The sequence below is a fragment of the Aspergillus campestris genome (genome assembly GCF_002847485.1).
Source record: "Aspergillus campestris IBT 28561 chromosome Unknown P168scaffold_7, whole genome shotgun sequence".
NCBI lineage: Eukaryota > Fungi > Ascomycota > Eurotiomycetes > Eurotiales > Aspergillaceae > Aspergillus > Aspergillus campestris.
The window spans coordinates 852,755-878,706 of record NW_020194342.1 but is presented as its reverse complement, the minus strand read 5'-3'; the positions used below and the strand labels follow the sequence as shown (position 1 = coordinate 878,706).

At 51.3% G+C, this 25,952-nt stretch overlaps 9 protein-coding genes across 9 annotated transcripts; 4 read left to right on the top strand and 5 right to left on the bottom strand.

The window, feature by feature from the left end:
* Window positions 1-716: 716 nt before the first annotated feature.
* P168DRAFT_254394 (MCM DNA helicase complex subunit MCM6) lies at window positions 717-4,118 on the bottom strand. The gene is made up of 4 exons (XM_024834410.1): window positions 2,333-4,118; window positions 2,143-2,278; window positions 1,097-2,080; window positions 717-1,019 (listed from the first exon to the last, which is right to left on the bottom strand). Exons 1-4 carry the CDS (start codon window positions 3,967-3,969, stop codon window positions 870-872), a joined length of 2,907 nt encoding a protein of 968 aa, XP_024692338.1. The 5' UTR covers window positions 3,970-4,118; the 3' UTR covers window positions 717-869.
* A 1,847-nt stretch (window positions 4,119-5,965) lies between these two features.
* Window positions 5,966-7,699, top strand: P168DRAFT_319203 (uncharacterized protein; the record flags this gene model as incomplete). The annotated part of the gene is made up of 2 exons (XM_024840253.1): window positions 5,966-6,463; window positions 6,530-7,699. The coding sequence occupies 2 exons, from the start codon at window positions 5,966-5,968 to the stop codon at window positions 7,697-7,699; spliced, it is 1,668 nt and encodes a 555-aa protein (XP_024692337.1).
* Window positions 7,700-9,196: 1,497 nt separating this feature from the next.
* On the bottom strand, window positions 9,197-10,250 carry P168DRAFT_168191 (uncharacterized protein). Its single transcript, XM_024832880.1, has one exon. The coding sequence runs from the start codon at window positions 10,163-10,165 to the stop codon at window positions 9,623-9,625; it is 543 nt and encodes a 180-aa protein (XP_024692336.1). The 5' UTR covers window positions 10,166-10,250; the 3' UTR covers window positions 9,197-9,622.
* A 304-nt stretch (window positions 10,251-10,554) lies between these two features.
* On the top strand, window positions 10,555-13,846 carry P168DRAFT_290880 (putative DUF221 domain protein). The gene is made up of 4 exons (XM_024837312.1): window positions 10,555-11,280; window positions 11,341-11,958; window positions 12,017-12,742; window positions 12,799-13,846. The coding sequence occupies exons 1-4, from the start codon at window positions 10,764-10,766 to the stop codon at window positions 13,632-13,634; spliced, it is 2,697 nt and encodes an 898-aa protein (XP_024692335.1). The 5' UTR covers window positions 10,555-10,763; the 3' UTR covers window positions 13,635-13,846.
* A 193-nt stretch (window positions 13,847-14,039) lies between these two features.
* Window positions 14,040-15,769, top strand: P168DRAFT_290879 (nucleotide-diphospho-sugar transferase). The gene is made up of 3 exons (XM_024837311.1): window positions 14,040-14,669; window positions 14,760-15,394; window positions 15,477-15,769. The coding sequence occupies exons 1-3, from the start codon at window positions 14,192-14,194 to the stop codon at window positions 15,579-15,581; spliced, it is 1,218 nt and encodes a 405-aa protein (XP_024692334.1). The 5' UTR covers window positions 14,040-14,191; the 3' UTR covers window positions 15,582-15,769.
* Window positions 15,770-15,813: 44 nt separating this feature from the next.
* On the bottom strand, window positions 15,814-17,249 carry P168DRAFT_270224 (putative mRNA decapping hydrolase). Its single transcript, XM_024835194.1, has 3 exons — window positions 17,030-17,249; window positions 16,307-16,969; window positions 15,814-16,221 (listed from the first exon to the last, which is right to left on the bottom strand). Exons 1-3 carry the CDS (start codon window positions 17,103-17,105, stop codon window positions 15,986-15,988), a joined length of 975 nt encoding a protein of 324 aa, XP_024692333.1. The 5' UTR covers window positions 17,106-17,249; the 3' UTR covers window positions 15,814-15,985.
* A 68-nt stretch (window positions 17,250-17,317) lies between these two features.
* Window positions 17,318-19,007, top strand: P168DRAFT_290877 (sugar phosphate isomerase/epimerase family protein). The gene has a single exon (XM_024837310.1). The coding sequence runs from the start codon at window positions 17,632-17,634 to the stop codon at window positions 18,784-18,786; it is 1,155 nt and encodes a 384-aa protein (XP_024692332.1). The 5' UTR covers window positions 17,318-17,631; the 3' UTR covers window positions 18,787-19,007.
* A 3,036-nt stretch (window positions 19,008-22,043) lies between these two features.
* On the bottom strand, window positions 22,044-23,308 carry P168DRAFT_297623 (Zn(II)2Cys6 transcription factor domain-containing protein; the record flags this gene model as incomplete). The annotated part of the gene is made up of 2 exons (XM_024838194.1): window positions 22,044-23,126; window positions 23,240-23,308. The coding sequence occupies 2 exons, from the start codon at window positions 23,306-23,308 to the stop codon at window positions 22,044-22,046; spliced, it is 1,152 nt and encodes a 383-aa protein (XP_024692331.1).
* Window positions 23,309-23,779: 471 nt separating this feature from the next.
* Window positions 23,780-25,776, bottom strand: P168DRAFT_168130 (Zn(II)2Cys6 transcription factor domain-containing protein). Its single transcript, XM_024832879.1, has 2 exons — window positions 25,342-25,776; window positions 23,780-25,281 (listed from the first exon to the last, which is right to left on the bottom strand). The coding sequence occupies exons 1-2, from the start codon at window positions 25,579-25,581 to the stop codon at window positions 23,947-23,949; spliced, it is 1,575 nt and encodes a 524-aa protein (XP_024692330.1). The 5' UTR covers window positions 25,582-25,776; the 3' UTR covers window positions 23,780-23,946.
* Between the last annotated feature and the right edge of the window lie 176 nt (window positions 25,777-25,952).

Here is a 25,952-nt window from a genome sequence, read left to right as displayed (position 1 = left end):
GAGGCTATGTTGGTATCTTTGAAAGATGTGAGGTGAGGTTAAGAAGCACGCAGTGATGATCAGAATGGAGAGACAGAAATATAGGAAGGATAGAAGTGATGTGAGGCAGAGGAAAGATGGGAGGATAGAAGAGATAACGGAGGTGGGAGAGATGAAAGAAACCAGGTCATTGGTGGAGGAAGGTGTATGATGCAGCCAGAAAGTAGAAGGAGATGTATGTCAAATTCAGAAAGTTTTCGAGCGGAATAGAAAATGTGAAAGATGCACGAGGAAGGCGGAAGATTGAAGATGAAATTGTAAGGTCTCAGCGAAAAGGTATAGGTATCTTAGTATGAAGAACCACGTAGTGGTGATGGGACGAAAAGAGATGATATGAACGATGTGGAAGTTAAAGGAACGATGTATGTGAAGATATTTGCAAGGAGAGGAGAGCTTTGGGGTATAAGTTAGAGAGAATGGCAAGAGTATAAATCAATCTGAGGAGGTGCTCAAGGTGAAGTCTCCAAGGACACGAGATGAGACAAGCTTAAGGGAAGATAGCTGGGAATAGGTGCGTTGGAAGAGATGTGACGGTTGAGACCCAGAGACTACTCGATATCACGGGATAAAAGAAACCATCAGTCGAGATGAGGCCTTGTCACCTTCAGTTTTTCTCAAATAACCGCAAAAAGCAACAGAGTAATCGATATAAACCTCAGTTCATTTCACATTTCATTGAGTGGTTCAAATCCGGAATCCCAGAAGCGCCAGACCGATTATTCTAAGACTAAACTGATATCAACAGATCTACCCCATAAACCTAGACAAAAAAAAAACAAACACATTCATCACTCATCACTTGCACCATGCCATCCCATAATCCTGCACGCTTATTGGTTTCTCCGGTTTCCCCGTTGGCGATCTTCAAATATATCATCGGGGGTGCAGTTGGGATGTAAGACGTAGACTGTCCGCGTTGATTGTTCGTCCTCGGCCGAGTCGACCAGCCCTTCGCCTCTGATCGGCATGAGGATATTGTCCTGGGGGTAAACCATGTTAGTTGGGAACCTCAAAAGGTAGACAGACACATGTGTGCCTGTTTTAAAGGAAGACAAACCTTGACCATGCGTTTCAGCACCTTCATCGCCAGATCGCGCTCCTTCTGCAGATCTTCCTCGCTGTTCAGCTCGGACTCAATCTGTTCGAGATACCACACCATAAGGTCTTCCTGCTCGACGCCTTCGCCAGCTGCGGCTTCGTCCTCGTGGACGCGACGCACGACGAGATTCAGGATCTTCATGTAATGGTCGAAGGAGACCTTGGTTCTTGGGCGTTGCTGCGTTTGAGCTGCCTCGCCATCGTCGCGCATGGGGCTGTCGCCTTCGCGGTCACGATCGGCCATCTCTTGATCCTCTTCGCCGTTCCTTTGGCCGGCAGTCTCCTCCTCGTCGTCGACCTCAACGTCATCTTTCTCGACGGTGACGATACTCTGCCGGAGAAGATCGTACGCTTCGTGCACGAAATGAGGGGCGATTTCTTCAACGCAGTTGGCCTTGGCCACTGCTTCGGAAAGACGAATCAGAGATTCAAGCTGACGGACGGTAATCCGGTAGGAAGAGCGGCCAATGCCGCCCTGGGCGTCGTTCGAGCGGAGCTCCTTGTACTTTTCGACCAGCACGGCCTTGGCTGCGTCGGTAAAGACAGGTCGGAAAGTCCGGGCAAACCGGATGTATCGCTGGATTTGTTCAGTGCTGAACTCTGGCTCCACTGCCTCGTCACGGTTCATGTGGACGTTGACGATATGGTTGGCCAGGTTGCGGTCCACGCCCTCGTTCGGCTCGTCGCGGATGATGAAGAACAAATCGAATCGACTCATGATGGGAGCACTGAAGTTTAGGTTCGCGCGCAACGGCACCTTGGGGTTGTACCGACCACCGATGGGGTTCGCGGCGGCAAGGATAGAGGCGCGGGCATTAAGGGTGGTGTGGATACCAGCTTTGGCGATGGAGATGGTTTGCTGTTCCATCGCTTCGTGAATAGCGACTTGGTCACCGATATCCATTTTGTCGAACTCGTCAATAGCGCAGATCCCACCGCCGTTCTAGACATCAAAGTTAGCTTCTTGTACGGGGAACTAAAGTGCATGGAATAATAGCAACATACAGCCAACATGAGCGCACCAGCCTCAATGGTGAATTCCCCAGTCTCGGCATCCTTGACGACGGAGGCCGTCAAACCTGCTGCGGAGGAAGCCTTACCACTGGTGTAGACGGCACGGGGGTGTAGCGAGCAAATATACCTAGCAAATCGTCGTTAGTGGCGAACCTTGCTAGTAAGGAAAAGGGCAGCTTACTTCAAAAATTGGCTCTTGCTTGTCGACGGGTCACCAACGATACAAATGTTAAGGTCACCACGCAGTTGCATACTCTCTTGCTCGGTTGACTTGCCCACACCGCCGATCAGCTGCAGAAGCAAGCCCTTTTTGATCTGGCGATGTCCATAAATCATGGGGGCAATGGAATCCACCAGACGAGAATAGATGTAGTCGGAATGAACCAACTTCTTCAGATCGTCGACTTCATAGGGCGTCAGGCTGTGGAGAAGAGCCTCCTGGGCCTTGTCATCAGTCGACTCGGCCTCCTGCTGGTTCAAGGAGGCCAGGATGTTGTTCGACTGGCCATTCAACTGCTGGTTCGATTGCTGACCAGGGGTGGTTGTGTCGGGTGTGACCATACAAGAGAGGAAGGCCAACCGGTAGGTCAGATCTCTGGCACCCAGGGCTTTCAGTCCCGAAACTCCACCACCACCTGCTTCCCCAAGACGGGAAGACCCCGTGTCGCGAACAGCCTCAGGCCGTACACCCGGGAGTCCGAGCTGACTCACATCGGGAACCACAATGAGGGTACCGGTGAAGATACACCGTTCACCCGCTCTGGCACGGTCCACCATCTCGCCACGAAGGATCACATCCATTGTACGCGGCATACTGCCTGTGGGAATTTCGTGCGACGACTCCTGCAGTTTAACCTTTTGCCAGTCAACGAATGTGCTCTTGTTAATATCGAGTCGCCATCCATAACGGTTACCGCAGGTCCGGTTCGGGCACTGCGCCGGCTCCGTATACTTGAAAGTCTGCTCAACGTCCTTGACCACGGTCTTGCACGTTTCGCAAATGAAGGTTCCCAACGCCAATTCCGGCCGGACTTCCGACGTCCGCGTCACGGTGCCCGAAACCGAGAGCAGCTTTCCGATCTGCGAGGTGCGCAGCTGGCGGAGTCTCGAAACGAGCGGGAGGTTGTAGAAGGCGACGGAGAAAAGTCTGTCGGTCTGCTGGTGACGGGTCTTCTCCCGCATGGATTTCGCCAACTCCGGCATATCCGACATACTCGCGCGAGAGTCGGCGGCGGCCATCGAAGTGCCGGCCTGCGAAGAAGCGCTCTCCGCTTGACGATGTGTTGCGTAATACTCCGGCTCGTATTTCTCCATGAGGTTGTGCAGGGCATTCGTCAGGAACGGCTGGAACCGGAAGTATTGGTTGGCGATCGCATCCGCCAAAATGGGATTATCCAACGAGGCCAGGTGCCTAAAGTCCACGTACAACGTGGAGAGGTCGAATTTCCTCATGCCATGGATCTGAGCGAGATAGTATTTGTCGCTTAGCATCTCCGACGACGGTGGGGGTGCCGATGACGACGGCTCCTCCATGTAGGTTTCCAACAACTCCTCAAAGGCCTGCTGTACTTTCTCGCCGACCACATCGACGACGGGCGGCGGGCCCGGGACGTAGGGGTTTTGGAGACGGTTGACGGACGAGCCATTTGCACCCACGACCTGGTCGTCAGGGAAGCCCCCATGGGCGTCGCTCATGGGGCCATTGCTCTCGGAGGGAGGCTGCGGTCGAGAACTGGGGAAATTATCCGAAGGAATGTTGCGAGAGCCGGCCGTCGAGCCCAATTCAGACTGGATGACAGCGTCAAACAAGGAGGACATGGCGGTCAATTGGCGGCCAAGAAGTGGCCAGGGGGGAGGTCAGGTCGATCAACTGGTTGTTGCAATTGGGGTGGATGTACGGATGGGAGGGGTATCACGCAAGATAGAGTGTAGAGTGGTCAATTCGTAGGGCAATGACCGCACATGAAGTTAGAAAAATGGTCTGTTTGGAGATCTATCCTGCTTTTCGTTTTCCTCCGCCCTTCAAAGCGGGACTTTTCTTCTTTCGGTGGGACGCGTGTGTGCGCGCCCGACGCGTCGGGGAAAGGATAACGCGGGCCGACGCGTTAAGTGGTTTTGATTTCCTATTTGGGATGCTTACCTTATCATGCCAAGAATGACACCCAGACACTGAAGAATCTGACTTGATATTTGTGTTTGTTTACTGTGGGGATACCAAGATAGATCTGAATCAGATAACTACGGGGTGCGGAGTACGGAGTATGTGTGGAATAACTCCTACTTTTATATATATGACTATGGCTTCGTCACTTGGAAGAAATCATTACTGCAATACAAGATACAATAGATCAATCATGAAGCACACGAAGCTGTCATCAGCATGGAGCAAGTAGTAACACAGGCTTAATATCATGAGTGATTTTTCTATTACTCATTTTTGACAGGATACATGCTTCAGCTAGTATCTTAGTATGGATACACTGCAGAATAGTTATGTTAATGAAGTAAACTTTGCCAATGACTAAGTGTTTATTCCAAGTCTCGAGCCATTATATAGCTCAATCCTTATAGATACTGTGTACTCCGTACTTTGTATGTTGAAACAATATCGGTTCAATAACTAGTGTCAGCTCTGACTGTACTAACCAATATAAGGAAATAGTCCACCCCTGTGAATCGTGGCCTGAGCATCTCCCACTTAATATAGGGGTCTGGGCGTCACACAACCAGGCAAATCACATGCATGTCCAAACTATAACTAGTCTCGTTTTCTTTTCTTTTCCCTGGATTACTCGAGAGTCACCATTGTCGCAAGTGCAATATGAGTATATAATATTAAACACGAGAATTGTCCTTTTCTATGTCCCGACTCGTATCACGAGAGAGACGTGTCTATCCAATCTCCCGCACGATGATTGCCACGACAATAATAAGCAAACACCAACGGACGTCCAGCCCAATACCAGTATAGTGACGCTTGCTCGATACGGATAAAGGTCCTCGGCTCGAATCCACATCTGAACATGCAGACAGCACCAGCCAACCGGTTCACCTCAATCCTTTTCCCAGCGACCACTTTCCAGTAGGGGCACATTTCTGCCCTCCGCGACCAATCAACCTACCAACTATACGAGGCCAAAGCTCCTACCACCCAATCAAAACCGAGGTTGACGGACGCAGCCGAAGGAGACAAGCAGAGCGGGTGTGGATGGATCTCAATCCTGGCGCTCTCCACCGACTGGGGGAGTCTAGGACAGACAGAGTAGTCGACCGACTGACCGTGGACTCGGGCCAACTTTCTTGTTGCAACTACCGTCCTCCCCCAAGTCCAAAACTCCCCTGCTCAATGGGGCTCGTCATATTTCCTCCATTCTGGCTAATTCAACCACTAACAAGGACTAACGACGGAGTTAGACCCGGCCCTAGAAACCCCTCTTCAAATTTGATAAGCCCCGGAAGTTTAACTATCTCACAAATCCTTTCTCCTATTATTACCACCGACAGACACGAGGATGACTTGGTGACCTCCTCCCCGGTCTTCCTCCCCCTCCTCCCCCTTCATATATAGTATCATTTCGTGTTCCTTGTCAGCCACGCCGCCTTTGTGCGATGCAATGACTACGAAAGGGGAAAATTAATCCTGTTGCGCCCCTGTTCTGCTGCTCCTCAGAGATGCTTGGTGGGCAGCTTTGACGAGCGCAAGCTAGCCCGTGAAAGTCTGTCGCATCCTCACGAATAGCTCATCTTTTTCTCCCCGTGTCGTGTCTGGTTGTTTTTTTTTTATTATTTCTTTTTCCGCCAGAGGTACCTCGCAATGCCGGGGGATAGCCAACCGTCCGCTGATGTCACTCATGCCGAATTCCGTCACGGTGCTGCTTCACCGCAAAGTAGGTACCGACATGCTTTGCGCGCCCCCGCTCTGGACGAACCCGCTCCAGTCCAAGGCGTTGGACAGGGCAGAAGCGACGGGCGCTCTCAACCCAGACGTTCCGATCATGATCCTGAGGGAGCCATCAACCTCAAGAAACAGGGACGTCTGGTAGGGCCGGGGCTCAAACCGGTGAAGAGTCAAATGTTCTACTTTGTCGATTCCAACTCGTCCTCCCGAGAGAAGCGGGCGCATGTGATGCGTCACCACGTTCAAGAGAAGCGAAAGCAGCGCAAGCATTGCAAACACGGCGCGGAAACAGAACATCCCATTCGGCCTTTACGATGTCTGCCATGGCAGCAGAAGCAATTCGGTCTGGATGCGGTAGACAGTGAGGACGTTGGGCCGGAGCAAGTCCAAGCCGATCTGGACGATGAATCTCTAGTAAGTTGTCCTCCAGTGAGGGGTACGTCGCGCATCCATTGCGATTCTGACCAAGATGGCTTCTAGGCTTCATCTGGACCTTCCTCCCTCTCACCCCCGTCGCACCCGTCCAAGATTCCACACCTTGAATCGCCTCTCACGATGCTCGATGCATCAAGAAAAGATCCGTTTCGCAGTCTGCCGATGGAGTCGTCGCCCGAGAACGCCGTATTAGTCGACTACTGGACAAACCGGCTGACGTACTGGTCGGGTCAGAACAAATACATCAAGGACCAGATCTTTCGATCGGCCATGTGCCATCCGTTAGCTTTTCAAGCAGTCATCCTGTCTTACTGTTCCCGGTGGAGGTCGCATCTCCACCACTTGGAGGACGGCGATCACGTCCACAACCACCACCGACAAGTGGTTACAGGCATCGACAAGGTCATGAACGGGTCTCTGCCAATGGACGCAGACCACCTAGGAATGACCCTGTCAGGCCTGGCATTGCAGGAAGAGCGCTTCGGCGACCGCCAAGCCTCAAGAGGCTACGAGGACCAAGCCGTCCAAATGTTGCGATCCCGCGGCGGATCCAGCAAAATCCACGAAGTCATCCTCCACTTCGTCCGGTACCTCCTAATGCCATCGGAATCATCCATCAGTCCCGAAGGCCAGCAATGGCTCGGCACATTCCTCCGCGGCGCCGAACAACTAATGTCCGCCCAAAGCTCAGACGCATACCTCACATCCGTCCCGCAGCGGCGGGCCGCATTCGGCATGGACAGCCCGCTCTTCCCGCTCCTCTCCAGCGGGCCGCACCCAACCCAAGTCCCGCTCGACTCCCGCGTCTACGTCGTCCAGGGCGTGCCCACCCAGGAGGTGATGCGCACCGCCGCCCTAATCTACATCACGGCCGCACTGTGGGACTTCCAAGACCACCCGGGCAAAACGGCGCGCTTCCTCGACCACATCCAAAAGGCAGCCAAGTCGCACAGCCTCGACCGCACGCCCGCCTGCGAGACCTTCACGTGGCTGCTGCTGGAAGAGTCCTACGAGGCGGACCTCAAGGACCCCGAGCGCGGGTGGTCCACGGGCGAGCTGCTGAAGGTGCACAAGCAGCTCCGTCCGGATCTGCAATTCCATTTCAACGAGATCCTGTTTAGCTTTCTGGCTCTGACGCCGCCGATTCGCGGGATTGACGCGTTTGAGAGCGAGTTGTGTGCGTCTTCGGGGCCGGATGACCTCGATGATGTTTGATACCCTACTTACCCTTCTGGCTTGTGTTGAGCGTTTTGAATGTATTGGATTTGTACATAGATTTTGCAATTGAATTGATTAGCGACTTGCAGGCAGTCGCTTAGTAGTATTTAGGAGTTCTTTTTTGTTTTACATTGTAAGATGAATAGAGGGCACACACTTCAGTCATTACCTTTCCAGGTTATATTAAACCCATCAACAACCTTAATATCATCGTTACTGATACTGTAGTTGACCCATTCCCCTACCTTACCTAGCGAATAGCAAAAAAACCCAACCCCAACCCAAAAAACAACCCCACTTAGCAAATCCTACGTATAAACTTGTCAAATATACACCAACTCCATCCTCCAGCCCCCCACCCCCGCTCTCCGTCATATTTTATAAACTATACAAAGATAGTAGCGCCCCGCCCCGTGTCCCTGTCATGACCTCCCAGCCACACGGCATACATACACCATACATAGTCCGTACATGGATATGGGGCAGGATAGGTGTTTCATCGATAGCACGTAGTGGCAAAAGAAAACCCCTGCACTCACCGACTGTCTGAGCTGTGACAGGTCGAGACATGACATCGTGCTTGGCGGTTGTTTTTGTTTATTAAAGTTTATTGAGTTTTGTTTTCTATATTTATATTCATACTTGGAGGTGAGGGCGTTGTGTGGGGTAATTGACGTACTCTTTTATAGGTATGTAGATCTATATGCATATGTAGGTGTATGTGGGTGGTTTAGTTATCATACTGGGTGGTTGAGGCTTGAGGTTGATGTGGATGAGTTATATATATATACTTATTTTTTCTACTTTTCTCTTTTCCAATCCATTCTAGTAAACAACGCCTTGGACTCTAACTAAAGAGATAAATATACTATTTACTATAGCAATGATAAGGTCAGAGAAGAACAAGCATCAACAATTCTATACCTAGCTAAAGAGCAAATAAGGATAACCTTAAGTTCTTACAACAGTGTACTGATCCTGTGTACTGATCGCATAAAAAGTGGCGCAATCTCTCCTTTACCTACTTTCCCCATTATATTATTCCTCACTTGTCAATATATTTACTAGGTATCATATTCACCCAGCCACAAACTCCTCAACCGAGGCAGCCAAACTAGGCAAACAGCTGTTGATGACAATTGAGATGATGATCATGATGATGATGACGATAGACAGACAAATCAGTCACACAAGAATGCACCACATCGTGCGGAATCTGCTCAGGTAGATCGGAATGACGACATCCCTGAGTGTAGGTAATATGTATAACCAGCGCCGTGGAACTATCGAGTGTGGCTTGACAGGGGCTATGGATTGAGTTTTTTTTCTTCTCCTCGTTCTTGGTTTCCACTTTCCAGCTCGGACGACGGACGGAGATGCTAAACTACACTAACGATAATAAGATTGTGGAAGATGATCTAGGTCTTGGCAAGGGTTTGTTAGTTTGGCAATGGTTCGTACTAGATGGGTAGGAAAGCCTGTTTTATAAACTATTTGTTAGTTATCCATGGGTGGAATTGGTTGTTCTTTGGGAGGATACAGGGGGGATGGTTGATTCTAGGGTATACTTTCCGCACACATAGATGTGGATAAAGCACTTTCTTGCGGTGTTATCGTCAGCTGTGGCTCAGGTCGATCCTGTAAGTAAATAATGATAAACGGAGAACATTCCCGGACGAAACTCCATCAGAAATGATTTCATCTGCCTATTACCTCCATCCTATCCTCACGGAGATGCCGATCGTCGTCGTGTCCAAGATCTGCATTCAGACGATCGGTGCCGCCGTGGTGGAGACACGGGCTGCAAATACCACTGTCCCATGAACAGGACAAGACAATTGTGGCGACATCCACTATCCTTCCGTAGGGATCGGGAGAGAAAGGGTAGTTATTTGGAAATCATCCAGGACGCAAACAAATTCAGACGGTGGCTGGAGGAGGACCATGCTGATAGGAGGACCATGCTGATAGGAGGGGACAAGAGGATCGTGGGACTATCCTGGGTGGACCCGGTTGGATTAACTGGGAATAGTTTGATCTGATCAATGGAAATCCATTTCCTCTTGAGGGACTAGCGATGTCCCTTGCTCCAGCCTCCCCTGGAGTAGAGGCATTCAGGAAATGAAATTTGGGGTTCATTGCTGTTCGATTGACGTCATTCTGATTGGGGTATTTTATCCCTTGGTATGAGGCAGTAAATAAACAATGGATAAGATAAAAAGATGGACTGCATAGAAGATAATAGGATTGAAGAGGGGAGCGATGGTGGTAAGGGAATGCAAGCGCCCGGCTGAGCTCCAGATGAGGTGGACAGACTGACTTGTCACGATCGAAAAGAAACTTTCCCTCAGGGCCCGATTCGGGTCCGGGATTCAGGATGCATTTGCCAATGATAGATAGAGACAGTCGTGGCTGAACTGTCGTCACCCACGGAACCGCCCATGGCCCACCGATCTCTCCCATTAGATCAAATCGGGTTACAGATTCTTTTTCTTGTCTCTTTTTTTTTTCGCCTCTCAGGTGGGGAACAGCTGGACGACCCTTCCATCCCTATCGATCGAGTCAGTCAAATTGGTTCTGTCCATGGATCGAGAGGGGCGAATTGGCATGTGTGTCTTACTGTCTTACTGTTTTCATTGGAGATGAAGATAGAAGAAAAGTAAAGTTAAAGGTTGAGACAAAATTAAGAACGTAAACAAGACCCGATCTGGATCGCCCCTCTCTGCCTTAGGTACCTCTAGTCTCTCTTCTCCTTTGTTTCTCGTAATTTGAGATTTTATTTCTTGCTTTTTTACTTTTTACACTTCCCTGCATCCTTTCGTTCATCTTTTGGGTCGCTTGTTAAATTATATTAATTCTTTCTTTTTGTTCTTTTCTCCTCTGACCTCCCGCCTCTCTTTTTATTCCTCTCTCTTTCTGTTTTTCCTGTTGTTCTCTCGTCCAAACACTCCTTATCGCTACCTGTGTGACTCTCTGACGTGGTCACCACGGTCGGCTTCTAACCCAACAGACATTGAAGCTTCATCTCGACACACCAAGGGTCATAAGACCCTCGGTCATCATGAATCTCCGTGATGTTGGCCTCTCTGGCCTTCATCAGATGGCCCGCCGTGCGGAAGAGGATCCCAAGGATACCTCGAACTCCGGCTTCGGCCTCGTCACCACCATTGTCCCGACCTTGGCGGTCGCCCTGATCATGGTCGTGCTCTTTATCATCCTGCGCCGCAGTGAGCGCCGCATGTACATGCCCCGAACCTACCTCGGTGTCTTGCGACCCGAGGAGCGCACCCCCCCGTCCTCGACCGGGGTCATCAATTGGCTGCGGGATATGTACAAGATCCCTGATGAATATGTCCTGCAGCACCATTCCATGGACGCCTATCTTATGCTGCGCTTTCTGAAGCTCATCTCGATGATCTGCTTTGTCGGCACCTGTCTCACCTTCCCCGTGCTGCTGCCGGTGAACGGCACGGGCGGCGCTGGCAAGAAGCAGCTGGATATGCTCAGCATGTCCAACATCAAGAAAGAGGGCTATGGGCGCTATTTCGCCCATGCTTTCATCGCCTGGATTTTCGTCGGTAGGTACCTTGAATGTTAGATGGTAGGCCTGGAAGTCGAGTCTAACCGCTGTGGTCCAGGTTTCATCTTCTACACCATTACCCGCGAGAACATCTTCTACATCAACCTGCGCCAGGCCTACTCCCTGTCGCCGGCGTATGCCAGCCGGCTGTCGTCCCGCACGGTGCTCTTCACTGCAGTCACCGAGGACTACCTGGACTGCGACCGGATCCGCAGGATGTTCGGCGTCGAGAAGGTCAAGAATGTCTGGCTGACCACCGACACGGAGAAACTGCAAGAAAAGGTCAAGGAACGCGACGACGCCGCCATGAAGCTCGAGGCGGCCGAGACCAAGCTCATCGTCATGGCGAATGCCGCTCGCCGCAAGGCCCTGAAGAAACAAGGCCACGTCGACGACGGTCCCATCGCCCTGGAGAACATGGGCGGAGAGCCTGATGATGAGTCCGGCTCCGTCGCCAGCCGTTGGGTGAAAGCCTCCGACCGACCGACCCACCGCCTCAAGATGATCATCGGCAAGAAGGTTGATACCATCAATTGGGCGCGATCGGAGATCGAGCGCCTCAGCCCTGAGATTGAAGAACTCCAGGCCAAGCACCGAGCCGGCGAAGCGAAGCTCGTCTCGTCCGTGTTCGTGGAATTCTACTACCAGGCTGACGCCCAGGCCGCTTATCAATCTGGTACGTTCCCATCCCTGAGAACTCATTAAAATAGACGACCCGTTGCTGACATCCGTAGTCGCGCACAACCTGCCCCTGCATATGGCCCCGAGGTACATCGGCCTGGACCCCACCCAGGTGATCTGGCAGAACCTGCGCATCAAATGGTGGGAGCGCATAATGCGCTACACGCTGAGTGTTGCTTTCGTTTTTGCTCTCGTTATCTTCTGGGCGATCCCCACCGCCTTTGTCGGTGCCATCTCCAATCTCAACGCCTTGACCAACATGCTGCCGTGGCTCAACTTTATCTACAATGCGCCCAGCTGGCTGCGCAGTGTCATCAACTCGCTGCTGCCTTCGGTCTTGATGTCGGTCCTGATGGCCTTGCTGCCGATCATCCTCCGTCTGATGGCCAAGATCGGCGGTGCGCCCAGTCTCGCGGAGGTGGAATTGACCACCCAGAACTTCTACTTCGCTTTCCAGGTCGTTCAGGTTTTCCTCGTCGTGACCGTTGCGTCGTCGGCGTCCAGTGTGGCTACCAAGATCATCGAAGACCCGACGAGCGCGGCCAGTCTCCTCGCCAACAACATCCCCACCGCCTCTAACTTCTACATCTCGTACATCATCTTGCAGGGCCTGTCCTTCAGCTCCGGTGCTCTCTTGCAGATCGGCGGACTGATCGTCGGCAAGATCCTGGGCATGTTCTTGGACAATACCCCGCGCAAGATCTACACCCGCTGGTCGACCCTCGCTGGTCTGGGCTGGGGCACGGTGTATCCCGTTTTCACTCTGTTGGCTGTTGTTGGTACGTACTGCCAAGGTTGAGCCTCGGAACCACTAAACATGCTAACTCAATCGCAGCGATTACCTACTCGTGCATTGCCCCGCTGGTAATTGCCTTCGGCGCCATCGGCCTCTACCTTTTCTACTTCGCCTACCGGTATAACATGCTCTACGTGTCCAACGCCGACATCGACACCCAGGGCAAGGCGTACGTGCGTGCGTTGCAGCACATCACCGTCGGCTGCTACCTGCTGATGGGCTGTCTGATCGGTCTCTTCGCGATCGGCGCAGCCGGGAACTCCGTCGCCGTGGGGCCCCTGATCCTCATGATCATCTTCCTGGTGTTCATCATCCTCTACCACGTCTCGCTCAACAACGCGATGGACCCCCTGATCAACTACCTTCCCAAGAACCTCGAAGCCGAGGAAGAAGCGCTCCTGGCCAGTGAAAAGGCCGACATGCACCAGTCGCCGGACCCCCAGCCTGAGGGTTCTGTCGCTGGCGGATCGGGCGAAAAAGGCCGCGTGAGCAACATCGCTAGCGTTGACTCCGCCGAAAAGGGCCTGACCGGTTCCTCCGACGTTCCTCAAGGCAACTTCCTCGTCCGCTGGCTCCACCCACACCGGTTCAGCGGCTACACCCAGCTGCGCCGTTTGGTGCCCAATGCGCACGATACGACTAGCTACGCGCCCGAGGTCGAGCGGAACGCATACTTCCACCCCGCCATCTCCGCCCAGCCACCCCTGCTGTGGATCCCCCGCGACGAGCTCGGCATCAGCCGACAGGAGATCCAGCACAGCGGCAAGGTGATCCCCATCACGGATGAGGACTCGTGGCTGGACGAAAAGAACAAGATCCACTGGGATATGGACAAGGGCGTTCCCCCTATCTACGAAGACAAGATCCGTTTTTGATTGTCTGCACGTGGTGGACGTCTAGCCGGTTGCGCTTTGCAGTCGCGGCTACAGGATGGATGAGGTCTATGTTACACTTCTTGATACCCGATAAACCACTGCACGATGTGTTGTTATATACGCTGGAGGTTAATGTTTGAAGTAATGTGCCAGTTAATGTTGGCGAGTGGTTGTTTAGAGTATATTATGGATGGTTTGCATCAATCGAGCAACTACAATATTTGGTAAATCAGTAATCACTTTAATCTGGTAGCGGTCCTGAGCAGAAACGTGGAATCCCTGTGTATAGACTTTCGAGTAAGATAAGTGGAAATGAATGTGGAACCCACTATCAAATGTGGCTGGTTACTATTGATAGCCCAATCAAACCAAACAAACAGCCAGATCGCCACTCATCCATCACAAGCCAGACCAGACCGATCATCTAACTGTGCATCCCAACACGCCATCCATCCAATTCAGCCAGATCAAACCTACTAATGTGATGGATGGTATCCTCTTAACAAATCTCACTATCCAGTAAAAGGACAAAAAGCAATTAGAAGAAGAACAGCAAAATGGCGCCAAACATCCGCCCAACCCTGAGTCGCAAAGACTCCAACGCCTCCGAAGACGACTTCTTCGACATCCCCGACGAACCGCTCCTCGCAATCCTCAAACGCCAACTCCGCCACGTCCGCACCTGGGTTGTCTTCGCCCTCATCCTCCTCTACCTCTTCTGGCCCAAGTCCGACCCCCCGCCTTACCAGGCCGCGCCGCGCCAGTCGCACGTCGACTACGACCTCGTCGACTGGTCCCGGTATGGCTACACGGTGTACGCGACGTCTAGCGCCTATATCTGTAATGCGCTGATGGTGTTCGAGGCGCTGGATCGGCTGGGGAGCCGGGCGAAGCGCGTGCTGTTCTATCCCGAGCAGTGGGATGTGTTCATGGAGAGCGATCGCGGGAGGGACGAGTCGTTGTTGGTGGCGGCGGCTGAGAGGTACGGGGTGCAGTTGGTGCCTGTTGATGCGCAGATGATGCGTGGGGGTGGAGGTATATTTCCCTTTCGCTTTCTTTTATCTTTTTCTTATGTTTACTTTTCACTTCGGAAAAGTCTACCGACAAAGCTAATTTCTATGAAAGAATCCAACGAACCATGGGACAAAAGCATCACGAAGCTTCTCGCGTTTGGCGAAACCGAGTTCGACCGCGTAATCCACATCGACACCGACGCAACCGTCCTCAACAACATGGACGAGCTCTTCTTCCTCCCGTCCGCGAAAGTAGCTATGCCACGCGCATACTGGGCCCTCCCGGACACAAAACAGCTTTCCGCCCTCGTCGTGGTCATCGAGCCCTCCTACCGCGAATACACCGCGCTAATGGACAACGCCGGCGCAGCAATCTACGGCCAAGTCGGCGTCAGCGAAACCACCCGGTACGACGTGTCTCTTCTAAACGACCGGTACGCGGACTCTGCGCTGGTGCTGCCGCACCGGCAGTACGGGCTCGTGTCGAGCGAGTTCCGCCGCGATGACCACCGGAACTTCCTGGGCAATGAGTACGAGGACTGGGATCCGGAGCGGGTGCTTGCTGAGGCGAAGATCGTGCATTTTGCGGACGCGCCGCTGCCGAAGCCGTGGATTATGTGGCCGCAGAAATTACTGGTCGAGACGCTGCCGAAGTGTAAGATTAGTCCGGGGACGGCGCAGGAGAGTGGTTGTCAGGATCGCCAGGTGTGGAGGGATTTGTATAATAGCTTTCGTCGTCGTCGTCGGGTATGTTTTATTTTTCTTTTCCTTACCTTCTTCCCCCCCCCCCCCTCTTCATATGCAATTTACTAATACTGGTAACGAACAGGACATCTGCCGTCTCCTCAGCTACCCAGCCCCGGAATGGCCCCCCAAAGACAACAACCAAGACGCGGAGAAACAGCCCATTCCCGAGAACGAGGAGCAGTTCTAGCTCGGTCTTATGTCAGTATGAGTGGCGTTTGGAGATAGGGATGATTGTTTATATGTGTTTATACATTGATTTCTTATACATTGTGATTATATGTCCACCTGGCTGTGGATTGTTTTACTCTGGTTCTATTATCATTGGATTTGTAGTATAGTACCTGTTATTATGGAATATCATTTTTACGTGTTTGGGGTAAGGTAAATTGTACTATCCTGTAGTGATATTAATCGAATCTCTCATATCTCATTGAATACCATCCATTCATCCATCATTTAAACCAGCCGTTCACCATAAGCAGACACCTCATAAACCTACCCACCAACCTTTATTCTACTAATCTAATCTAGCAAGTAACCAAGCAAGCAAGCTAACATACCGTTAACATACCAGATCAAAAGTAATATCAATCACTGCAACTTCCCCCCCTTAATCGGCCCAAACACATCCGTCCACAACTCGCTCGCCTCGCCCAGGAAATAAGTCAAGTCCACATCAGCGAGCCCCGCCTCCTCATCCCCTTCCATCGTCTCCAGCTGCGAGATGAGGTTCTCCAGACCGAATGCTTTCCCTGTTGCTTGGGTGGAGCCTGCTTCGAGCATGACGTTCACGATGTGGATGTGGAAGTGGTAGTAGGTTGGTTGGTCTGAATACGTTAGTCGCAAGTCGTCCGTCATCTCTGGATCTCAACGGCCTCAGAAGAAGGGGAAAGAGTGAAGAAGGGAACATACAATGCACATAAAGCTTCAGTTGATCCACCTCAAGCTCAGGAAAAGCCCGCACGGTCCCCTCCAACAAGCGCTTCCTCAAGACCCTCAACCAAGGCAAATGCCTCTTCTTCAGATCGCGCAAACTCCAAATATCCCTTCTCTGCACGAGCCCCAACAAATGCAGCGACCCCATCGTCTTCCGATCCCAGTTCAAATCCGGCAACACGAGGAACGCGTCCTCCCCTTCACCATCCCGCATAATCACATCCTCCTGCTCCGTGCGGCCTTCCAGAATATTGAACACCCAGTTCAGCCGGCCCTCCTCGCGCTTAGCCTGCATGTAGGGACGCACGTGCGTGCTGTAGATGGAGGGCGTTTCGGTCACGACGCGGAGGACTTGCGAGGAGTATTTGCGGATGTGTTGTTCTGTGCAGGGCCAGATGAGGTTTAGTTTGAGGTCGGAGGGTGCTGCTTCTGTTGCTTCTCCTGCTGGGGAGCCGCATGAGGACGCCATGTACCAGCGGTAGATGTCATTATCGCCCAGGTTGGTGACGCGCGTGATGGCTGCGTGGAAGGCTTGCAGCGCGGCGGGGGATTCGGTCGCGAAGGCAGCGCGCTCGGCTGTTAGGATGCCTTGTTGGTTGTTGATTGTGCCGAGGAGGGTGATGCGTCGGCCGTTTTGGTCTGTTTATGGCTTTGTTAGCTGGAGGGCGGGGTTGGTGGGGGACATGTAGGTGTAGTTACCTTGGTTGAGGAGCCGGGTGATCTCGAACTTGGAGACCAGGGCCTCGGGCGATTCCTTCTTCTGGGTGTCTGCCATGGTGGATTTGATGGCTTGGTGGACTAGGTTGAGTGGATGAATGGTTGGTGAGTTTGTTGATGATGGTGTTTACTTGAGGGGCAGAATTGTTGTTGAGCCTTATCAGTGCCTTATCGGTTGGTTCATGCCTGAGGCAGGCAGTGGCGTGTGGGACCGCATTTCTACTCCGCATATCTTTACCATCACATCTATCATTTCATATATCATGCTATTATGGACAAATTATAGAGATTCTTATAGCGTTTATCCACTGTGTGGGCCTTAAAGTGGCGACACCTTCTGTCGGTCCACCGGATATACACTCGCCCGCCCATCCACTCCCCGCAATCTGGATGACCGTTCTCGCGGAAGCCCCCGGATAGCTTATAGCTTCATCATGGGAAGAGCGTTTCTCCGCCTCGTCTAGAATAACATCTAGAACAATGGTGTCCACAACGACGAGCATAAAAGCAGCCGCGTCTCTCACGCGATAAAATAGCTCACATGTATACACTCCTTGGTCCAGCAATTGTTACAGCTAAACACCATGCCGACCCCATGGCCCCCGACAACCATCCCAAATGAGCCAGGCATCGCCACATTCTCCCTAGGCAATTCCCAATACCACAAGTTACGAACCCGCCTCGAGGAAGCTGCCAAAGCGGGATACAAGCAGATCGACCTCTTCGATGAATGCTGGGCTGCCTATCTAGAGGAGCACGGGCTCCCGGGGGCCCAGCTCTGGGACGCCACGGCGGAGAACCTCGCCGTCGCACAGAAACTCGGCAATCTAGTGAATTCGCTCGGGATGCGAATAGCATGCACACAGCCGGCGCGCAACATTGAGGGCATCAAGGATGCAGCCGAGCGGCGAGCAGCGCTGGACCTCGTCGCGCAACGGTTCCCCTTCATGCGGGCCTTCGACACCGACCTCGTCTTCCTATGCGCCAGCATCCGTAAAGACCCCGGCGTAACGTCCGATCTGAAGACGGTAGCGCGGGATCTCGCAGAACTAGGCGATATGGCAAAGACTTATTCAGACACCGACGGCGGGCGTCCACTACGGATCGGATACGAAGGGTTATCCTGGGCAACGAGAAACACTTGGTCATCAACATGGGAAGCAGTGCGCATGGCGAATCGGCCAAACGTGGGACTCGTGCTGGACGCATTCAACATACTGGCCGTGGAGTTCGCGGACCCGTACAACCCCGCTGGTCATGGTCGTGTTTATTCAACGCTGGGGGAGTCGATCGACGTGCTGTGCGCGTCTATGGCGGCGCTGGTCGCTACCGTGCCTGGGGACCGCATTTTCTTTTTCCAGGTTGCTGATGCGGAGAGGGTGGATCCTGTGGCTTTTCGGCGGCCGACGGATGCGAATGTCCCGGCTTTGATGCCGTGGTCGAGGGCTCATAGGCTGTATCCTTTCGAGGAGTCTCGTGGTGGGTATATGCCTGTTCAGCTGGTGGCTGCTGCTGTGGTTGCTACTGGGTATCAGGGACCCATGTCGTTGGAGGTCTTTAATAGCTCGTTGATTCAGCCGGAGAGCGATGTGCCGGCTGGGCATGCGCGGAGAGGGATTGAGGGATTGAGAAAGCTGGCTGGTGCTATTCAGGAGGTCCCCCCGTTTTGGGAGATGTGGCAGCAGGGATGTCGGCAGTTTGGACAGATCACGTCGTCGATGCGTCCTGAGCGGTTATGACAGGGTGTGAGTGTGTTGAGCGGAGATGAGTGATGTAGCTATGTTACTTCAACATTTCGGGCGTTTTGCGCAGCAATCATGACGGAGGAACTCCATGTTTATATGATTGGGATATCCTCCGGAAGGGTTCACATTATTTACATTATCCTGATCTTTTATACTCTCATCCCTGTAACTAATCACAACATAGTATTACTAGACTTACTACTCGGCTATCAAAGGTATCATGAGACTTTCGGCCTTCATAAGCGACCTTAGATAAATAGAGACTAATATTCCAATATCAAAGACGGAAGAAACAACCGCAGAAGTAGATTGGAGGAACAATAATGATGATTCGAAAGAGAGAGCTGCTCCCAATAAGCTTACTGGAAATGAAGAAGATCAGGCATACACAATCAGCCAGACTAAGATAGTGGTAGAGTGCCTTGCAGTTGGATTAGATGGTGAGTGGCTTGAGATCCAGCAACGGCAGGCTTCCAAGTATAAGCAATAAACGAGATCATGAGCCATCTGCCCTTGTCATACTAAAATGGAATGTTCTCTTTTTTCTGTCGACAGCCAGCGACCGTGGGCTTTCCCGATTTCTAAGTCGCTTAGACGAGTCTATCCAGTGGTATCAGAAACCAGTGAAACCCCGGCCCGTTTAACTTCAAGGTATATGGTACGCCAATTCAAAGATCAGCAATGTCCATGGCGTGTTATAGACATTCTCCAGAGTTAAACATGCGGTGGCAATTGCTGGATCCACTTTATCAAGTTCATGATCTCGACGTCCTTCATCTTGTCGGTCATATGTACGCCGAGTATGGCAAAGGTGGTTCAACCAGAACACAAGGAAGCCATGCTTGTCTCAACGAAGGAGCCACCAGACGGGTCAGACAAGGAATAAAACTGGCAGGTCTCTGTCAGTGACTGGCTAAGCGACCCTCTGGCATTTTTTTCCATGTGGATTGAAGTAAACTCGATCTCGTATCCATCAAATCTCGAGTGTCCGAGCTCGAAGATTCCTGCGTTGCAGGTGCGCTCTTAATCGCCCAATATTCCCACACATCGCATAGCTGGGTGTTTTTTCAAGAAAATTCTGTCAGAATCTTGAAGTACCAGAGGCGATAAACCAGAGGCCATTTATTGAGTGCGTCCCCTTTGTAGATATGACCTGCGGTGATAGGAAGGCCCGTGCCTCTCTCGTTGAGCTCGCAGAGATGCTTAAGAGATGGCTGTGGGGTCGCATGGCTGGTAGACTTTAATCCACCATGGCAGAAATATTGACGTATATATATAGCGTATATATAGCCCAGTCCAATATGACGATAGGCGTTTTAGTGTGTCCAGGGTGTTTGCCTGCTGGCGCCTTGTCCCGGCTTCTGCCCGGAGGGCCTGGAGGGCATCGCAACTTCAAGAGTTTAAAGCCCCGTCGTTCGTAGCTTCACGCCGAGAGCGCAAGCACACAGGGCCCAAAGCGACTCTAATCCAACTTCACCCAAAACCTTTGCTGTAAACGTTCTTCCAAGGGATTGATTTTCGAATGACCTTAATTTATCGGTCGCTAGATGTACTCATTACGAGTAATCCGAGACAACGCTCGTAAAAGGCCTGTTTAGCAACAGACAATGCCACAAATCCATTGTCGCCGCGCAAGAGAGGCAAGAGCTGCGAGAGCAAAATCAAATTCAGGCTTGTCTTTCTTGTTCGAGCCCGCGATACCAAACTGCCGTCGATGTGCTAGCTCAACATTGTCGAAAGCGGCGGCGAACCGGACAGGAAGAGACCACGACTCCTCCTCGGACCTTCATGCATCTGCACCGGAGTCCAAAAGTACTTCGCTCATTCCACCATTCTCACGAATTCATGGGCATCTCCCAAGACCCCGGTGTTCGGCTATCGGAAATCAGCCCAGTTTGAACGAAAACGATTAACGAAGCGTACCTGGTCACACTCCGCATTTCGAGAGGAAAACTGGCGCCAAAGAACTGATTCTTTACAATCCATAAAACACTGCACCGCACAAGGTTCGTCGACGCGAGTGCCGAGCCTCGCTTGGCAGCATGTGCATAGCAGTAGTCGATGAAGTAGCATACATCAGCATTGCTGCAGCCATCTAACAGGTATGCAATATCGTCTGCAAGGCCATAAATATATTGTCTGGAGTCAATGGTATTTCCTTTGGATCTGTTTCAACTAATACCAGACCATCTGCAACGTTCGGTCGACCATGGTCAGTGTACTATCATATCACGACGCAACACCCGTTGGTGATAGTTGCCCGGTTGTTGATATCTTTAACTTTGTGTGGAGCACTAGACCAGGTCGTTTGTCACTTCTGGGAAGGACTATCTCTTCGGGTGGCGGAAAATGGAACTTCTCAACCATTTTCTTGGAACAGGTACCATATTCCATGCTAGCGTATCATCAGCTTCCCATCTGATTGTCGGGGAATGGCCTGTTGATATAGCGAATTACGCTGCGCCACAGCAGCTTTAGAAGCTGGCTCTTCGTAAATAGCGCGGAGCAGCACGGTCGACAATTTGAAAGCTATATAAGCATAAGTTGTATAACAATTCAGGTAGCAAGAATAGGCGATGGTTCCCGGAGGGAGACTCCGTGTCTCAAATAGTGAAGCGGATCTCTGTTGATCGGGCATTTTTTGTGAAAATGAGCAAGACCGTGTTGTAATAAATAAGATGGATTTGCCACTCGGCTACAAAAGATATCATGATGTTTTTTTTTTTTTCGAGATTTGTAAGTAACCCTATATTCAGTGCGACAGGTTGAGATACAAGAGTAGGTAGAGAGACAAGATAGAAGAGATTAGAGAGGAGGAACAACAAGAGAGAAGATAGAATAGAATAGCTGTATTAGAGTGAAATGTAGGTGATAGAATTGTTAGATAGTGATCAGTCACAGAGAACAGAAAGGAGACATCTATAATATATCACAAAGTTGACAACATGTTTGGGGCCCCCTAGAGATGTGAATGACCAAATCCCAAGTGAATCCTATCATAGACTGTTAGCGAATACTCCAGACACCGAGGAATGGTCAGTCAGCTCACCCAACACCATTCAATTATGGTTGCATGCCAGCAGCAACCGTAAAGTACCACGGTGTTGTTTCATAAATCATAGCCCCTAGGTTTTGTAGGAAGGCGAATACAGTGACAGCCACCTTGCGATTGGAATGGAACACATTCTGAAACATTTTGTGGAACATTTCTGGCCAGAACATCATGGGAATTCTGCACCTTGACTGGAGAATCAGAGACCCAGTCGTTGTTTCGGCCACAACCATGGCCCCTTCCATTGTATTCCACTGGATTGTAAAGCTTCAAGTATTTCAGAAACTAATGCAGGCGCCGAATTCTTCGCCCACCACATTTTCCCATCGAGCTCCCCCAGTAAAACAGCCCAATGCATAAGAATGAGCAACGCAAGCGGCTCCCGGCGTCTCAAGGTGCAGAAATATTCTTTGTCTATCTCAGCCAACCACGCAACTACGGACGTAGAATCCTTTGCGGCGCTGTATCTCGAAAAGCAGCTCCGAAGAACATCGATGGCCCCTTGGAAGACATGCTGGTGCTCCACAGACATGGTGGACGCCATCTCACGACCCAGAGACGTTAGTTCATCCAAAGCAGTGTTGGTCTCTGGGTCAAGCTCGGAGGTTTCAATGTCCCAGAACCCGCTCTTTGAGTCCAGTTTTTCTTTCAACCAAGGCCGACTGATCCGGACGATGTTACTAGGGCCTCGCAACAGCTCTGAGACCACGATGATGTTCTCCGTCATGCTGGACTTTGTTTCTCGCTCCATCGTCATCTGCGGTAGAGCGATGCCAATGACAATTAGGATCACCGAATATGCAAAGACGACGTCACAATTCGATGGCGTAAGATTGTCTATTGCTCTCCGGAACGGGGCAAAAGCTTGCGTGTGATATTCGAGTGCCGTGTCAATATATGAGAGCACCTCAGGTGGTTCGCGTAACGAAGCTATATGTAAAGAAGCGACGGCAAGGATTCCACACATTAGGAAATCACAGTCCAACGCCCTACGTGGCATGGTTGTTCTCCAAAAATGATCATCCGCGGGGCCACTGCAGAGACTCCGGTACGTCTCGGTTGAGAATTGGTGCATTAATTCCAGCGCTCTCAAGTTCACGGCTTGGAATAAATTGATAGACCCATTGTCTGCAACATCGGCCGTCTGCGACGTGCTCTCTAGCTGTAGGGGTGTTGGTCTCGCTGCCGGTCCATTTACATCGCTAGTCCTTGGGACATCCACATATGTGCAAAGCAGCTCACGGGAGATGCAATTGGAGCATGGAGGCCCTTGTTCGTCACACTTGCAGTACCTATGGTCAGATTAAGAAGATCTAGAGAATGCAAATGGTGTGGTCTGGTATTTGTGGGTGAGGGGAACTATTGATGCAGGAAGTAAGGAGAAACTTGACCCACCTTGACTCTTCTTTTCTTGCACTGCACACATCCATTCCGCGACTTTGTATGCGTCCTCCGAGGCGGCATTGCGGGGCAGACGGCTTTTGAGCCCCAATGACCGAAATAGACAGCAATCTACAAGATGTTCTGGGGTCATGGCAATCGAGATCTTGCGGAAATAAATGGCTGCACGGGGGACATGGCGCATGACATCACGTGTGCCCCACCCACTATTTGACAGGACGTTGTTTTCTCAACCACACATCATCTTATTTCTTGGTGTTGGCTTATTACACTTTCAGGCTTTACAACTATGAAACAGTACAAGAGAAAGAAAGACAGAAAGGAATACAATGAAATGAGATGGAAAACAATCAATTATCAATACTAAACCCGTCCCAAACATCCCCGCTAACCAAAGCTTCAGCGCATAGACCATGGTTTCCTTCCAGTATAGGATATCAGAAAGCCTCAATCTTTCCGAAACTTCTCAAACGCTGATCGTGACAAGCAGCTCGCCAGTCTAGTCGGCATTATGAACATCAGCTCAGGTGGTTACCCCTCAACCAGTCGAGAAGGTTTGGCACGGGGCCAATGGCTTGTTAATCCGGCCGGATGAAGCCCAAACTTCCTGCTGTGATATTGCCCAGTTCAAAACAACAACATATGTACCATCCTTCTCATAATTTCTTCCATGTACAATCAGCTTGTGGGTGGTGGTCCGGTCATCTCGCCAATGTTTCCTCCAGGGCACACATCAACTGTTCAAGACGCAAGTCCATCTCCCTGCAGAGGTTCTCATGCCTTCCCATTCCGCACCGTGGATCTACTTTACCCAGGGCATCCACCATCCTCGACAAACACGTGCTGGCGCGTTTCAATTCTCGCATTAAGATGCTACGGCAAATGATCTTTTGCTCAACGAAATCGATCTCGAAGACTCCGAAACGTATCAATCGATCCGAGCAGCCCACGGATTCGTGCGCGTCTAGTCGCATTATGAAGTCTCGGTAGCCAAAGCTGAACAGATCGAGGATTTTGTTGAAGGCGACGAAGAATAGCAAGTGATCATCATATACCTGCCCAAAATTGGGATTCACTGTGATTTGCAGCAGCGTCGTCAGAAACTGTTGGTTGGCCGCCAGCACCGAATCAACTGTATGCCCACTCTTGCTCTGTTGCCGCCCGATCTGAATCGTTCTCTCGATGTTTTGGATGAGGTGGAGGTACAACGTGCAAATACTTCCTGGCGTCAATGGATCCATGACACCCATTGGGTATGAATTCTCGTCGAGGAACAACTCCGGGGGTGTCATCAGCTGTGGAACAGGAGGCGTAGATGCTTGGCCCACTGGAATGCCGGAAGTGTCGGCGATATGCCCTCCTGTACCGTCGGTGTTGCTGAACTCTTCCCCTTCGGTCTTCACAGTGTAGTTCCTCTGACAACCGTGCGCCCAATATCCATCGTTCACAGGACTCGTTAAGGCGGGAGACAACATGACACGGGTGGGTGGTTCTATCTTTGCGTTCCAACTGTTGTCGTTCATTTGAGCGAGCGCCATGTCTATGTCATTCGAAGCTGGCTCTGTGATTCCAGTATAAGATCCATGTAAGCCGTCGGGCATAATCAAGGATTCTGGTCGACTGTAGCCTTCCGAATGTAATGGCTGGTCGACAGAACAGACATGGGTTGGCATTTGGATTACTCTTGAATTCATATCTGTTTCGTGGGCACCATATTGTACCCCGCTGATTGCCACATCAGACACATGGCTTTCCGACCACCTCCTAGCATGTGATGAATGGAGTTCATTGACGGTGATCTCTGGTGACATCAAAGAAGCCGTGGAGCTACTTATGGAACCCGTCGAATTCGAAGCTAGGGTTGAAGTTGATGAAGACGCCGCCGCCGCCGCTGCTGCTGCTGCTGCTGCTGCTGCTGCCCGATTTGCCTTGCTTCGTTTCCCTGGGACTTTTCCTATCCTTGAAATGGCAAAGATACATCCTAGGTTCAGATTCGCGCAGCGTTGGCAGCCTGTTTTCTCCCCAGAACACCGGACCTGCCAAACGATCGATGAGTTTGTTCCTACCAAGGGAAAGGGGAGGGCCATGCTAATCACCTTGGCTGCGTGGCACTCGTTGCAGGCCGATCGTAGCTTTGGAGGCCGCTTAGAGGCTGCTCCGTCACTTGGAATATGGTCAGCGGGCCATATGAGGCATACGCCACCGCAGGAAACACTTACGGCGACATGGTTGATAGAGAGACCCTGTATAGCCTGGAACGTATCCCGAGGCTGACAGGATGCGTGCCCAATACCTAGAGTGGTGGACTTGCAAGAAAAGTGAGGTACCAGCGCCATCGAAGGACTCGCCCTTCCTACACAACTGTATATATGTAGTGAGTACTATACCGGTAGATATCAATGACCCCACTTCGTCATCGTGAGCACGGATAAGGAATTCTACGGCGTTCTGCTCAGACAAGCCCAAGCTTGGACGGCTCACGGACGTGCGACGGAACAAGGCTAGGTAGGCAAGGAAAAGGTGCCTCATGACGTCTGTCTATTCGTCGGAACTGTCAACGCGCCTGCGATTATCTGATGGAGGTCAATGATTCACGTTCGACATCCGATAATTTTAGCAGTTTAGGTGTGATCAATTCCAATACCAACGTCCAAGTTACGGATTGATGACTCCTCGGGTCGAAAAGTCAATCCGGTTTTGAAACGCA